The sequence below is a fragment of the Lissotriton helveticus genome, chromosome 8 (genome assembly GCF_964261635.1).
Source record: "Lissotriton helveticus chromosome 8, aLisHel1.1, whole genome shotgun sequence".
In the NCBI taxonomy this organism is placed as follows: domain Eukaryota; kingdom Metazoa; phylum Chordata; class Amphibia; order Caudata; family Salamandridae; genus Lissotriton; species Lissotriton helveticus.
The window spans coordinates 48,367,305-48,383,441 of NC_136069.1; the positions used below are offsets into that span (position 1 = coordinate 48,367,305).

The 16,137-nt window shown below is 47.0% G+C and overlaps 1 protein-coding gene across 2 annotated transcripts in view; it reads left to right on the forward strand.

Annotated features, from left to right (window-relative positions):
• The window catches only part of LOC144772338 (uncharacterized), a 111,367-nt gene that overhangs the window by 71,541 nt on the left and 23,689 nt on the right, over positions 1-16,137 (forward strand). For both annotated transcript variants that reach the window (XM_078656583.1, XM_078656584.1), the window contains exon 5: positions 5,872-5,982. In XM_078656583.1, the coding sequence (XP_078512709.1) occupies positions 5,872-5,982 (111 nt within the window). The remainder of the gene's footprint in view (positions 1-5,871; positions 5,983-16,137) is intronic.

The following is a 16,137-nucleotide window of genomic DNA, read 5'->3' on the forward strand; positions in this document are numbered from 1 at the left end:
TCAATCTGGCGATCTGGCTCCTGAGGTCCTAGAGTTTGGCTACCTCAACCTGCCCCCTGAATGCATGCACATCATCAGAGAGGCAAGGAAGCCCACTACCAGAGCTTGCTATGCAGCAAAATGGAAGCGTTTTCTCATTTACTGTACAGAACATCACATTGACCCGCTAGATGCTTCAATCCCTAACATTATCTGCTATTTGTTACATCTTTACAAATGCAATCTAGCGTACGCTTCCATTCGGATACACTTATCCGCCATAGCGGCTTATCTTCAAAACAGGCAGCATCTCTCTGTTTTCAGGGTGCCTGCCATTAAAGCCTTCCTAGAGGGACTGAAACAAGTAATTCCTCCAAGAACACCGCCAGCTCCAGTGTGGAACCTCAATGTGGTCCTCACTAGGCTGATGGGCCCACCTTTTGAGCCACTGCACTCCTGCGAAATTCAGTTTCTAACATGGAAAGTGGCTTTTCTCATTGCTATTACATCGCTCAGACGTGTTAGTGAGCTGCAAGCGCTCACGATTCAGGGGCCATTCATACAAATTCATTCAAACAGGGTAGTACTGCGTACTAACCCCAAATTCCTTCCAAAAGTGGTGTCACAGTTTCATATCAACCAAACTATTGACCTGCCCGCATTCTTTCAAAACCCACAAACAGTAGCGGAAAGAATGCTCCATACATTAGACGTTCGAAGGGCGTTGATGTACTACATTGATAGAACACAACCCTTTAGGAAAACACAACAACTTTTTGTTGCCTTCTCTGCACAGCACAAAGGCAACCCTATCTCCAAAGCAGGAATAGCCAGATGGATTGTTAAGTGCATTCAAATCTGTTATCAAAAAGCTAAACGTACTTTAACAATACCCCCAAGGGCGCACTCCACACGCAAGATGGGGGCCTAGATGGCTTACCTGGGAAACATTCCTTTGGAAGACATTTGTAGAGCAGCCACGTGGACTACACCGCACACATTTACCAAACACTACTGTGTCGATGTACATTCCAAGCAGCAAGCAGCTGTAGGACAGGCTGTTCTCAAGACACTCTTTCAGACTTCTGCAGCTGGCACGGGCAACCTCCGTTAATGGAGGGACTGCTATGTATTCTATGCTAAAGATATGAATTTAGCAGCCCACATGCCTCGAACTGAATATGCTACTTACCAGTATGCATCTGTTCTTGGCATGTAGGGCTCCTAACATTCATATCGCCCACCCTCCTCCCCGGTGCCCGTAGCGGCTGCAGATACTCTCTTGCATTCAATCATTTGCATGGACATCCTTTACACTATTTCACTCCATCTCTGCCACAATGGCTAAAAACAATCTGGGGATGGAGTCGATGCCCATGCGCACTTTAGTCCAGGGGAGGAGCCACCTATCTCGTGATACTTCGAAGACTCTTCCAGGACAACAATGTGCAATCATCCGGACCCAACACTAGGCGGCGATCTATGCTAAAGATATGAATGTTAGCAGCCCTACATGCCAAGAACAGATGCATACTGGTAAGTAGCATATTCAATTGCTTGAGCGACGAAAAGAACCACCCTGAACTGTTGGGACTGGAGAGCCCCCATAGACTTTGCAGTCTCAGTGTCCTTCTTTATTTTTTTACCAGGGTGGTGTCCACCTCAGGTCCAAATAAGTGATCGGGGTTTACTGGCTGATTTAGGATGGTGGTCTGTATCTCCGGTTTGAACCCGGAGATCCTGAGCCAGGCCTGTCGTCGTAACATTACACTGGTGTTAATGGCCCTGGCCGCGGTGTCAGCTGCGTCCAGTGCACACTTAATAGAAGCATTTGAGATGAGTTTCCCTTCTTGTATGAGCATCTCTGCTGCCTCCTTATATTCATCTGGCAAGTGTTGTAACAGGGTCTCAAGTGTATCGTAATGTGCCCTGTTATATCTGGCCAAGAGTGCCTGAGTGATTGAAATGCGCCAGATATTGGCCGCTTGAGCCACCACCCTTTTCCCTGATGCTTCTAACACCTTAGATTCCTTGTCAGGGGGAGGAGCATCACCAGTAGTTTGTGAGTTTGCCCTCTTCCGGGCATTGGAAACAACTAGAGAGTCCAATGGCAACTGGCCCTTGATGTAGGTAGGGTCCCCAGGCGCCGGCTTGTACTTCTTCTCAATTCTGGGGTTTATAACCCTGGCCCTTGTGGGCTCTTTAAAAATGTCTGCAGCATGTTTTAAGACACCCTTCAGCATTGGCAGAGTCTTTACAGTCTTTTGAGCGGTGGAAAAGGTGTCAAACAAAAAATCCAACTCAATAGGGTCAGCATGGAGCTGGACGTCCTGATTCTTGGCTGCCCTCTCAATAAGCGCATTAAATGCTGCTGAGTCCTCAGTAGGTGATGTTTTGACATTATACACTTGAGTGTCTGGGCAGTTTGTGGATTGGGTCTGCAGCATCCGCCCATGTGTCATGCTGATCTTCAGGATCAGTGTCGGCAGGGTAGTTGTACTCATCATAGTCCCCTTCCCCAGCCTCCACATCTGAGTAAGTGGGCGAGAGTGGAGCAGTGTCCTGTCCACGTGGAGCTATTTGTTCAACAAGAACTGGTGAATCCGTGGAATCCTTCTTTTTCTTTAAAGGAATTGTGTAGGACTCCATAGGTTGTGCTGGTGTGATCTTTCGTTTGTAAATCGAAAGTTTACCGGTGTTGGCGTCGATGAACTGTTCAGACTGCTCCTCCAGCAAGGATTGTCGATGCGTTGTGGCCACAACTGCAGGGGTAGGCTTCGGCCCTGTGGACACCTTCATGGACGTCTCGACAACCTTCTTCGGCGCCACTTTCGGCGGCAGCGTAAATTAAATAGGCGCCGTCGACTTTTGCGGTTTGGTGGCGGGCTTTGGCGTGGAAGCATCTTTCGGTTCGACAGCGGAAGCTTTGTCCTTGATGCGTTTTTTAATGATTCCGACACCTGCTTCGTGAAGGAGGCGGACGGCTGCGTCGACTCGACAGGTGCCTTCGAGCCACCACCATGTGCGAACTCGAGGGCCGTAGTACTTCTGGCCTTGTCCGGCCGACGCGCAGGATCGACAACTTTTGTAGCGCCGAGTCCTTTCTCTGTGTCGACGGCCCTCGGTGCCGAAGTCTTCGGCTCAACGCTCTTGAGCGACTTCACCGGTTCGACAACCTTTTTGGCTTTGTCTGCACCGACAGGTCTGAAGACGTGGAACCGACCAAGGCAACACGCGCTTTCGTTTTCGACGGCGCCTCTAGCACTTTCGGTTTTGTAGACACCGAAGCTTTCTCTTTCGGTTTACGTTTCACCAATGGTGGCTCTCTAGAAGTGTCCGTAGTCAGGCCCGGAGGCGAGACCGTAGAACATGGTGCAAGATCTTGGGTAAGGCCATGTGGCGATCCCTCAACCTGATCCGTAGATATTGTCTGAACGGGGCATAGCTCCTCGCTTGAGCTATCTTCCGTGGCCACATAGGCCTCTTCGTCGTCTCCTACCTCGTCGACGACTTCTTCTGCATCGAGCATTTCGACGTCTGCGTCGTAGTTGGAGTCGATCTCTGCCGCTGTATTGGAAATTGGCTCTTGATCTCCCTGCTCGTCTGCTTCTTCTCCCTCGGCATCGAAAATGTTCACCGGGTCAGGTGCCGTCTGCTGGGCCTCCTGGCACGCTACGCGCTGAAGTCGAATCGTCTTCTTGGACCGGAAACGAGAACAAGCCATACAGTTGGCTTCATCGTGATCCGGCGACAGGCACTTGTTGCACACCGGGTGGGCGTCGATGTGGGGATACTTGGAGTTGCACACGGGGCACCTCTTGAACGGGCTCCGTTCCATGATGGTTCGTCGAAAATGGCCTATAGCGTTGACCGGGCCTCAAGCACTGAAGAGTCACGCGACTCCTCCGGATGTCCGACTCGGGAACTGAGCTGGAATAGAACTGGGCACCGATCGGAAGACAATACCGACGATATAGGAATGGCCTTTTGGCCAAAAAGAAAAGTTTCTATCGATTCCGAACTTGAGTGATCAAATATGCATCCGAACCCAATGGCGGAAAAAAACAATCTGGGGATGGAGTCGATGCCCATGCGCACTGTTGTCCAGGGGAGGAGCCACCTATCTCGTGATACTTCGAAGCCTCTTCCAGGACAACAATGTGCAATCATCCAGACCCAACACTAGGCGGCGATCTATGCTATAGATATGAATTCAGCAGCCCACATGCCTCAAACCTATTGGCATTGCCAATGCTTGTTATTCTTATCCTTGTCGAGCAGGGCTCTACTCTGGGCACTCAGAAGGGTTAACTTTCTGCTCTGTCTGACTTTTTTGTAGCTGCATGACCGAACCTCTTTATTTGAGTCCCCTATTGTAAATAGGTTTCTTAAAGGTCTTGTAAATATGTTTCTTTCTTCTCCTTTCGTTATGCCTCCGTGGGTCCTTCATTTAATTCTCACTTTCTTAATGTGTGCTCCTTTCGAGCCTTTTCATAATTGTCCCCTCCGGCTGCTCACCATCAAGACAGCCTTTCTTGTGGCAATAAGACCTGCCTAAAGTTTGAATGAGCTGCAGCCTTTATCATACATGCCTCCATTCCTGTCTGTTTTTCCAGACAAACTGGTGCTTCACACTAGGCTTATTTCTTGTCAAAGGCGGTAACACCATTTCATGTGGGCCAATCCATCACCTTGCCCACTTTGTATGCTCCTCCACATCCCTCAAAAGAAGAGGAACGGCTCCACCGTCTGTACCCAAAAAGAGTGTTGACGTTCTACCTTGACCGCAAACGAGCATTCCGGGTGGACGACCAACTCTTTGTGGGGTATGTTGGAGTAAAGAAGGGTCAGAGGGTGCAGAAATTAACCATTTCATGCTGGGTTGTTCTCTGTATTAAAATCTGCTATGCACTGGTCAGGAAGCTGCTCCCTGAGGGGTTAAGGGCTCATTCCACCACAGAAAAAGCTGTGACCACTGTGTTGGCATATGGAGTCCCAATCCTGAACATCTGCCAGGCAGCAATGTGGGCGTCCCTGCACACGTTCACCAAACATTACTGCCTGGACAGTCAGGTCTGCAGGGATGGGCATTTCTCCCATTCGGTCCTACAGGACGTTCTAGTTTAGAATTTGTCCGCTGCGCACCACCGAGGCTGGTAGTGCTTGGGTGTCTATTCAAAGGTAAGCCATCTGCGGCTAGATGTCTCTATCAGATAAACAAGTTACTTACCTTTGGTAATACATTATCTGGTAAAGACACTATCTAGCTGCAGATTCCTTACCGACCCAGCGATCCTCCCCGCTTTGCAGACAGATTTTTAGGGTTAGGGATAATCCCTTCCAGGGCCCTAGTTTAAACACACTTCATGGCTCTGCGATTCTGGCATGGAAAGTCATGAAAGTAACTGATATCCGCACGCTGAGGTGGCACCTATATATGTGACGCAAATGCCATTTCCAGCGCGGACCACACAGCGTGGATCCCATCGTTACCACCTACTGGAGTGTAGGGTTCCTGCTCACACAAAAATCTTCCGGTTCCAGTCTGACGCCTGGAAAATTCAAAGGAAAGGCATCTGTAGCTAGATATTGTCTCTACCAGATAATGCCTTACCGAAGGTAAAAACTTGCTCGACTGGTTGGATGTTTCTCATTTTAGTATTGCAGTTGAGCAGAGGTGAAAGTAAGCAGATGATTATCAGGAGAAAATAGTGCACTGTACAACTACGGCATAAACCTATTTTGCAAAGCACACTGTGTATTCACCCAAAGAGAGACATAGTCTAGGACAGAAGTTTAGAGGATAGTAACCTACACTCTACTGGATGTTAAATTGTTTGGTGATGCTGTGACTGAATGTGAAATCATTAATTGATGTCTCCATCAATACAGAAAAAGATCTCACCATAGTAATGATCTCGGACAGCATCAAAGAGGAGGAAGAGCCCTTTCCCGTGGCTGAACTGAACCCAGGGAACATTAAAAACATTCACAGCCCCGCAGGTATGTGTCCTTTATTTTTTTGTGGAAATGTGTAATTATTCACCAGAATCAAGTAGATCAGTTACATTTGGCCTCAGTTTATATTAGTCCTGTCACAAGGAATAAAAACAAGTCAGTGATGTGGCTTCATTAACCAAGAAAGACTACAAATATATAATGGCACATTATGCCCTAGATAATGTACAAGATCCTACCTTTGTGTTCGGCTCAAACATTTTTGTATCTGCAGTCTATTTTTAATGTCCGTGCAAATTCTCAACTTCTGTTCACTGTGCCTAAATATAAGTGGGTGCAGAGCCTTCTCATTTCAGAATGTTGTGTTTTAATGATCTTTCTTTACATTTAAAGAAAGAATAACATATTTTGGTATTACAGTGTCTTCTCAGTACCTGACACTTTAATAAGTAAAATATTTGGTTAGTATTGCAGGACAAATTGAAATGTTTCCTTAAACAGACACATAGCTTGGACTAAAATATTATGACCAAGTTCACTTTTGTAAAAACTTTAGGCTTAGAGGATAACGAAGCTTCAGAAGACCCCAAATGCTAAACGATAAGGCTAGTGAAGAAAAATGTTCTTATTGGTTCCGAAATATATAGACTCATAAGAAGACACACCAAGCAGTTGATACAGAGGAAGTTTGAAAGGAAGCAATAAGGGAAGATGGGAGTCAGAAGAAATTAACAAAGAGTTTGAAAAATCCCTCAGTTATTAAACCAACCATCACTGAGACAAACCTGGCTCTTCATTCTGCACGGTGCCTTGTGGTCAAGCTGTTCAAAGAAACACACTGTACTCTCCCCTTCTTGTTGAACTCTAATCCATGAGTCCTGATTTTTTGTTTGAAATAACCCTGAAGGCTTGTCCAGATTCAATGATGTCCTTCAGCCTAAGGTTCTCAGTCAGAGAACACTTAAAGCAAGCCTATAATCACGGACCTCTTTGAACTAATGAACGGAAAATCAGTCAAATCTATCACTGCGCAGGAAAGGATTTGACCGATTACATGAATAGCCGTAGAAGTGGTGTTCTATCCTTGCATTATCAAACTTTTGCCTTCCTGCCCATTCTAGCCCCCTCCCACCTATCCGCTATGCTCCTTCCCCCTCCCACCACCCACTTCTTCCCCTCCCAAGATCTGCTTAATGGCGGATGCTGTGTGACCGTGCAGTGGGCGCACCACTGGTGCCCCAAAGGCAAGCCTGTCTTTTTTTGTGCCGCTTCTCTCCTATGCTCTTGTCCTGCTTTCCCTTTCAGGCCCCCACAACCCCTTACACCCCCTTGAATAGCCCCCCACTTTTCCGCGTTCCTTACCTGCTCTCCCGTATCTTTTTGCTTCTTCCCATGTTGTTTTCCTGCCCATTCTACCGCCAGCACACGCTCCCTGTGCTCTTACCCCCTCCTAGGACCTACTTCATATGGGGCGCTGCCCGACTGTACAGCGGGTGCGGCGCTGGTGCATCAAAGTTAAATCTGTCTGTGCCATGCGCACCTGGACCACGGCCAGTACAACGCCCCCTGGTCCATTCAGGCCGATGCTACACAGCTGCTACCTTCTGTACGCTCAACACAGAATGCCCAACAGCCCACTGCTGCTGCTCCACTTCACACATCATGGTAGGATCTTTTTCCTGCTTTCAGTGCTGCTTCACTTGCAGCTTCCCTCCTATACACAGCCCCTGAACTCATACACTACACCGCCCACCCCACCAGCAACTCGCAACACTCCACACTTTACTCTCAGCAGACACTCACGTGCATGCCCCTCAATACCCATGCTCTCAGCAAACACTCTATCCAAATCTGGGACCTCAATGGCAACAGACCTATTCCTGATGGAAATCTGGCTGAAACCATCGTCGTCTCCTGATATGGCCATCGGCATCCCAGCAGTATAAAAATCTCACCCCAAGAAAGTCTTCACAAACTGAGAGGTGTATTTGCAGTTATCTATAAAGACAACCATGGATTCAGACACCCCCTTAATGGAACACATGCATTTCAGCCTCCAGACAAATGGCAGCTTCACCCTGAAAGGTACAGAAGCATAAAGAGAACCAAACTTAGCAACCTCATCTCAGACTTCATCACTCCCCTCTTTATCAACTCCATAGACTTCATACTGACCTCCTCAAAAAAGCCTGAACAACATTGGACTTTCCCAGCTCGTCATACACCCCACACAACGCCGGACACACCCTCCAGCAACATTCACTACAACTCCGCCACACCGCTCACTTGGACCGACCACTCCTTCATACACTTCCAAGACTCAACACCGCAAGCCAAAGCACCCACCAGTATCAACCTTCCCAGCCGAAACTGGAGCAAACAAAATAACAAGCTGACTGCTGCAACACCCTTGAAACTGACCATCCCATCACCACTGACAACCTTGACAAGGATGTCATCAACTTTAAATAGTGGCTCAAGACCTGTGCATGCTCACCCGCACCCATCAAAATTCATAACCATTGCAGAACTAACAGACCGGCCACCAGGTGCACAGATGAGCTCCGGACTCCAAATGATACTGCAACCAGCTGGAAAGAAAATGGAGATCCAACCAAGAAGCTGATGCCAGATTACCTACAAAACCGCATTCATACACTAGCACCATATCTTGAGAGATACCAAGAGAAGAGCCCTTACTGAATGGATTGAGGCTAGCTCCAACAATTGCAAAGAGATATTCTCTTTCATCAAGGAGTTGACCACCCCAGAGGCTACAACCAATTCGGTCAGCCCTTCCCTGGAACTCTGCAACAACCTTTCCAAATTCTTTCACAGCAAAATCCAAAAGATCTACAGTAACTTTGAACATCAACCCAACCCTAAGGACATCATCGACAACCTGCCCACCGCCAGCCAATACACTATCCCAGAGCTTTCCAAACTCTGTGTCCTGACACAGTAGTGTGTCGCCTGCAAGCGGTGGGTGTGTCGCAGGATGAGGCACTTAGCACATAATTGCTAATTAGGAGGCATTCCTTTGAAAGAGTGTCTCTGAGTCAGCCACAGCAGCGACTCCGAGACACTCTGCTCTAGGGGTGCCGGGAGATTCACAACAAAGCCCCATTAACAAGTAAATGGTCCTTTAAAGACGCCTTAACTTCTCAAAAACGTGAGATCCTTAGATTTTTTTTAATTTACCTGTTCCCTCAATGTTTAAATTATAAAGTACTGACATCTGAAAGGAGAGTGCGCAGTAGCCAATCGATGCAAACATGTCCCAAAACGAATTTACTGAAAAGCAAAAATAAAAAAAACAATCTCTGTCAATAAATGTGGGCCAATTTAAAAACTGCCTGTCTGTCCTTGGTAAGAGAAATGCATTGCTGGCTCGGCATTTACTCAATTTCCTCAGTCAAATTTCTATGTAAAAATTGCTTCTTTCTATAACGTGCGGCGCAATTAATTCTATGTTCCTCACTTGTCCATTTCGTATTTAAACTCGGAAGAATATTTTTTTTAATGTGATCTTTTGTTCCGTTCCTACTTTATAAATAGAATTAAAGCGGTCTGCAGAGGCGAGGCAGCACTGAGAGCTGTGCTCACAGTTTGGTGTCACCCCCCACTGATGGTGTCACCCGGTGCGCCCCCCCGCACCTCCCGCTCCCCCCTAGTGACGCCTAAAAGACCTGCGTACCCGGGAGGCTGGGTTGAGGTGCCAGAGGGTGACAGGCAGAGGGAGGGAGACAGTGAGATAGAGGAAGGACAGACAGGGAGAGAGAGGGAAAATAGAGAGAGGGAGACAGAGACAGGGAGGGAGACAGAGGGACGGATACAGAGGGATTGAGACAGAGGGAAGGATACAGAGAGAAGGATACAGAGGGGGACAGAGAGGGAGACAGAGAGAGGGAGATACAGGGAGACAGACGGAGGGAGATAGAGAGAGGGAGATGGAGAGAGAGAGGGAAATGGAGAGAGAGAGGGAAATGGAGAGAGAGAGGGAAATGGAGAGAGAGAGGGAAATGGAGAGAGAGAGGGAAATGGAGAGAGAGAGGGAAATGGAGAGAGAGAGGGAGATGGAGAGAGAGAGGGAGATGGAGAGAGAGAGGGAGATGGAGAGAGGGAGAGAGCGAGAGAGAGGGAGATAGAGAAAGAGAGAGGGAGATAGAGAGAGAGAGCGAGGGAGATAGAGAGAGAGAGCGAGGGAGATGGAGAGAGAGAGGGAGACGGAGAGAGAGAGGGAGATGGAGAAGGAGAAAGAGGGAGGGAGATGGAGAAGGAGAAAGAGGGAGGGAGATGGAGAAGGAGAAAGAGGGAGGGAGATAGAGAGAGAGAGAAAGAGGGAGAGAGAGAAAGAGAGAGGGAGATGGAAAGAGAGAGGGAGATGGAAAGAGAGAGGGAGATGGAAAGAGAGAGGGAGATGGAAAGAGAGAGGGAGATGGAAAGAGAGAGGGAGATGGAGAGAGAGAGGGAGATGGAGAGAGAGAAGGAGATGGAGAGAGAGAGGGAGAGAGAGAGGGAGGGAGATAGAGAGAGGGAGAGAGAGAAAGAGGGAGGGAGAGAGAGAGGGGGAGAGATGGAAAGAGAGAGGGAGATGGAAAGAGAGAGGGAGATGGAGAGAGAGGGAGATGGAGAGAGAGGGAGATGGAGAGAGAGGGAGATGGAGAGAGAGGGAGATAGAGAGAGAGAAAGAGGGAGATAGAGAGGGAGAGAGAGGGGGAGAGATGGAAAGAGAGAGGGAGATGGAAAGAGAGAGGGAGATGGAAAGAGAGGGAGATGGAGAGAGAGGGAGATGGAGAGAGAGGGAGATGGAGAGAGAGGGAGATGGAGAGAGAGGGAGATGGAGAGAGAGGGAGATGGAGAGAGAGGGAGATGGAGAGGGAGAGAGATGGAAAGAGAGGGAGATGAAAGAGAGAGGGAGAGAGAGGGAGAGAGATGGAAAGAGAGGGAGATGGAAAGAGAGAGGGAGATGGAAAGAGAGAGGGAGATGGAAAGAGAGAGGGAGATGGAAAGAGAGAGGGAGATGGAAAGAGAGAGGGAGATGAAAGAGAGAGGGAGATGGAAAGAGAGAGGGAGATGGAAAGAGAGAGGGAGATGGAAAGAGAGAGGGAGATGGAAAGAGAGAGGGAGATGGAAAGAGAGGGAGATGGAAAGAGAGGGAGATAGAGAGGGGGAGAGAGAGGGAGAGAGAGAGAGAGAGGGAGATGAAAAGCGAGAAGGAGATGGAGAGGGAGATGGAGAGAGAGAGGGAGATGGAGAGAGAGAGGGAGATGGAGAGAGAGAGGGATGGAGAGGGAGAGAGAGAGGGAGATCGAGAGAGGGAGATGGAGGGAGATGGAGAGGGAGGGAGATATGGGAGAGATAGAGAGGGAGTGAGACAGAGGGAGTGAGAAAGAGGGAGGGAGAGAGGTAGAGAAAGGGAGAGAGATTGAGAGATTGAGAGGGAGGGAGACAGAGAGAGGGAAGGAGACACAGACAGACAGAGATGCAGACAGAGACGGGGAAAGACAGAGATGCAGAGACGGGGACAGACAGAGATGCAGATAGAGGGAGACAGACAGAGACAGACAGACAGAGACAGACAGACAGAGAGAGAGACAGACAGACAGGGCGAGAGACAGACGGAGGGAGAGAGACAGACGGAGGGAGAGAGACAGACAGAGGGAGAGAGACAGACAGAGGGAGAGAGACAGACAGACAGAGGGAGACAGATTGACAGAGAGAGACAGGGAGAGAGACAGACAGAGGGAGAGAGACAGAGACAGACAGAGGGAGATAGACAGACAGAGGGAGACAGATAGACAGACAGAGGGAGACAGACAGACAGACAGAGGGAGATAGACAGACAGACAGAGGGAGATAGACAGACAGACAGAGGGAGATAGACAGACAGACAGAGGGAGATAGACAGACAGAGGGAGACAGAGGTAGAGAGAGGGAGGGAGACAGAGGGCAACAGACAGAGGGAGGGAGACAGAGGGCAACAAACAGAGGGAGGGAGGGAGACAGAGGAAGCGAGACAGACAGAGGGAGGGAGACAGAGGAAGCGAGACAGACAGAGGGAGGGAGACAGAGGAAGCGAGACCGACAGAGGGAGGGAGACAGAGGAAGCGAGACCGACAGAGAGAGACAGAGGGAGGTAGACAGACAGAGAAAGACAGAGGGAGAGAGAGGGCGAGAGAGAGGGAGACAGACAGAGTGAGTGAGAACCCCCCCCCAGCATCACCCTTAGGTAGTTTGGGCTCGCTACGCTTCGTTCGCTCGCTACACTGCCTTACTGTGTCCCAAAATTATGCACCTCCAAAAAGTGTGTCCCCAACATAAAAAGTTTGGAAAGCTGTGCACTATCCTAACCAACTGGAGAACACTCACCGAGCCACCACCAAAATCATCAAAACTTTCCACTCTGGGTCCCCAACAGAACCTTGCCCCATCACATCTACAACATGGGAGGACCACTGATCAGCAAAATTGTCACCCACATCATCAACTCCTCCATCATATTCGCCACCATTCCCGAAGACTGAAAACATGCAGCAATCACAACCCTCTTAAAAAAAACATCGGCCAACCCGAGAGAGATGAGCTACTATCATCCTGTCTCCCTGCTCCCACACCAATCAAAGTGATAGAGAAGGCTACCAACTAACAACCCACCAACTACCTTCAACTCCACAACCTACACAACCATACCCAGTCTGGCTTTTGAATTAACCATATCACGGAGATAGCACTCATCAATGCCACAGATGACATCCGCACCATACTGGAATGTGGAGAAACCACCGTCCTTGTACTGCTTGACCTTTTGTAGTGTAGTTCCTATATTCCCAATAGGCTCTGCGCATTGGAATAATATATCCTATAGATTAGACGTAGGACTGAGGTCGACTAGGTCTCTATCGAATACATTAAACTTAATTGTGACTGCCAGCTAGCTCAGAGGTCACTAGAAACTTTCTCGAAATTCACAAGAAGGGATTCATTTCTGAAAACCGCATAAACATGACAACTTTGTTTCCCAAGAATAAGAAATATATTTATAGAGTTGCGGAAACAATAGATAAGTATTTCACTCAGTCAATCGTGCATGCTTCGTTTCAACAGAGGTGCAGAGAAATAGAGAGACGGGCGTTTTCAATAAAAAGGGTTTATTGAACCGTCTTGTTTCTCATGCAAGAGAAGTGAACTTGCTACAATCGTAATGCAGACTGCAAAGTGTAATGCGTACAGCGAGAACAATATTATAAAATAATACTGTAAGAGCATTGTATGGTTTCTAAACCATATATAAATACATATATACATAAATAATAATGACTAAAATACTCAACTGGTGCTTCTAAAATACGCCTACCCCAGTGTACCTAAGTCTAGTACGAGGGAAGAAGAATTGTTTAGCATAAGTTTTAGTTTTCTTTGCCAAGAATCTATCCAAGATTTGTCTTAGGTTCTAATCAGCTCCATACCTTAGTGTAGAATGAAGGAGGTTTGGTATCTCTGTCTCGGGACTCGTTTTCCCAACACCCCCCAAGGGGAGCTTGCAAACACTGGAGCTGCATTCTCGGCTACAGAAAGGCAGCCTCTCGATCAGTGCGTCAGCTGGAGGGTCGGCTTCCTTCTGCACTTGTTGTAGCGAGCTGCGTCGGGCAAGTAGATAGTCGAACTGCTCCTGAACCACCGCGTCTTGCTAGAGCAAGTGAAGGTATATTTATACCTTGAAAGTGTCTAGGAATGCCATCGTTTGACGTAAAGTCGGGCATCGTAACGTCCTGAAAGAACCCCTAGGGAATAGTCGTTCTTTGCAAAGTACATGAGTTCTTGGACAAATTAATATTATAGCAAGGGGAAGTTCCCTAACAGCTTAAGCCGATTTTCCAAGAAATCGTTGTGACGTTAGGTACGGGTGGAAATAGCCATACCTTTATTTGGTCTGCATGGGCTGTCTAAATAAGGGCTTGATTTCTATGCCTATATTAGGGCAATGTGAATTGTACCTATATAAGGGCATGAATCGGGAACATTCACTCGGAGCCTAAAACACCACACAACACCCACTCCACTTTATTATATACGACATTACTAAGTTCTAAACACATTAAAATATATCTAAACATGTATTAAAAACCCACCCAAAATACATAAAAATGCATCGGTATTGGTTGTACACGAAAAAGAGCATTTGTGCTGTACGCATTAAAAGCTGTGGTTCATTCAAAGCATATATTATGACATTGGAAATGCTATCCGAATGAATCACAAAAATACATTCATGAAATGGCTTTTAAATACAGATGAAAAGGTTGAGACCATTTCATGGCAGAATATATAAATTGTATGAGTGTGGACAAGGTCAAATATTGTCTCTTGGAAGTCTTTCAAAGAATTCTAGTTCTCTATGAATAATTCTACTTTAAGCAGATTACTTTGTGCCAAAAAAAGAAAAAATATAAATTTGGAAAAAAGTCTGATCATAGAAAAAATAGAGTTCCAAAGTTAGAATCTGTTTTGAAAAAAAATGAAGGTCGAATTCAGAGTCTCTCAGAACACTGTGTGCTATCTTTAAAAGTCAGTGTCATTGTTAGGAGAAAACATCAAATCTTCTAAGTCTGTAAAGAATTTGTCTACTATTGTTGGTGAAAGTTGGACAACTTTGTTAAGTAGATTAACCGCACATAGATGCGAAGCTTCGCCATCGGTGTCAGTCGCATTAGCAATGTTCGAAGTAGATGTTACCTGTGCGCCTGTTGCTCCACGTATCTCACCGTCGGCATGTTGTGTCTGTGAGGTGTCAACGAATGCCGTCATCAGAATTGGTAGCCGCTGGGGACAACACAGTGCATGAGCCGTTACTGGTCCAAGCAAAGTATCAACTTCCGTTGGCAGGACTGATGGGAGTGTCAGACAGATGTCTAGCACGCATTCTTCTCCACATAGCAGGCATCGCAGAACAGGTAAGATGCAATCTTGCCAGATTGGTCTGAATAATAGAAACCACGTGGTATTCAAATCTCTCAAACAAGTTAATCTCAGTATTTGTATCATGCGCTCACAACACTTCATTGCCAGGAGGGTGTTCTCCAAGGTGATCTCGGTGTCGATGGTGACTTGGCTTGCCATATCGGAGTAGAAGGAGCAAAAATAGTATCCCTGCTACAAGTCCCAAAATGAGAGGCAGTCCGCCAAACACAGAGTGCATGAAGTTTGGAAATATGCCTAGGACTGCTTCAAAGAGTGCTAACAGTCCCGAAAAAATGGTCTTAAATACATGTACAATACTCTTTGTATCAGATATGTTTAAGATACGACCTAACATTTCTGAGAAATGTATAGGGCAGTTTGTGGATAAAAGGGCAAGTATCTCTGCAGAAGTCCTTGCGACTTGCAGATCATACATCTCTTTGGCCGAGGTCAGTGGCACACTTTTTTGTAAAAGAATGACTTTCATTCTGCTTAAAGTATCAATTCGTATAGAAGAGATGTTCAGTGAAGGCCATAACTGCGACTCCCCGTCTGTCTTAGTTTTAGGAAACAATACTTGCATACAGCAAGTGACCCTGGCCGACACAGTTACGAGATAGGGGGTTCCTGGCAACATGCCACAGCAGCTGTGATCATTCAACATAATGTAACTTCCATTAGAAGCTGCCTAAAAATTGGATCAATCGCTGCAGCTGGAGAACCTTGCAGGTGGCAGGATAAATTGTTCGAAGAGCCATCGCAGGCCCGTGTAAATTAATACCCTGACATAGGAAAGAACCGCTTAGTGCGTTTTCGCAATTTCTACCACTAAGAAACACTTCTTTCTCACCACTCCAACATTTGTGTGTATAAGGTAAATCCCAGGATGTCTTGATGTATTCTTTACCCAACCTTTCATACACGCCTGCTGCTATATGTTTTAAGCAATACTGAAAATGGAAAATTGTAACAGGCAGAGTGATTGTTCCGTGTATGATCCATTCTGTTGCAGGTATCTCAGAAACATTTAGTGCTAATCTTTCCAGTTTTTCAATGCTCAGCACCGTATAGGCTGCTCCTCTTTGTGCCAAAGTGATTTGTTTATCTGTAAGGTTAAATTCAGTAAACAATTACGTGGTGTTGATTAGACACCAAGGCACATAGCCAGAACGAAGGTTTTGTAACGTCCAGCCCAATAGCATCATAGAACACAATTGTGACTGACCATGTTGTAATATG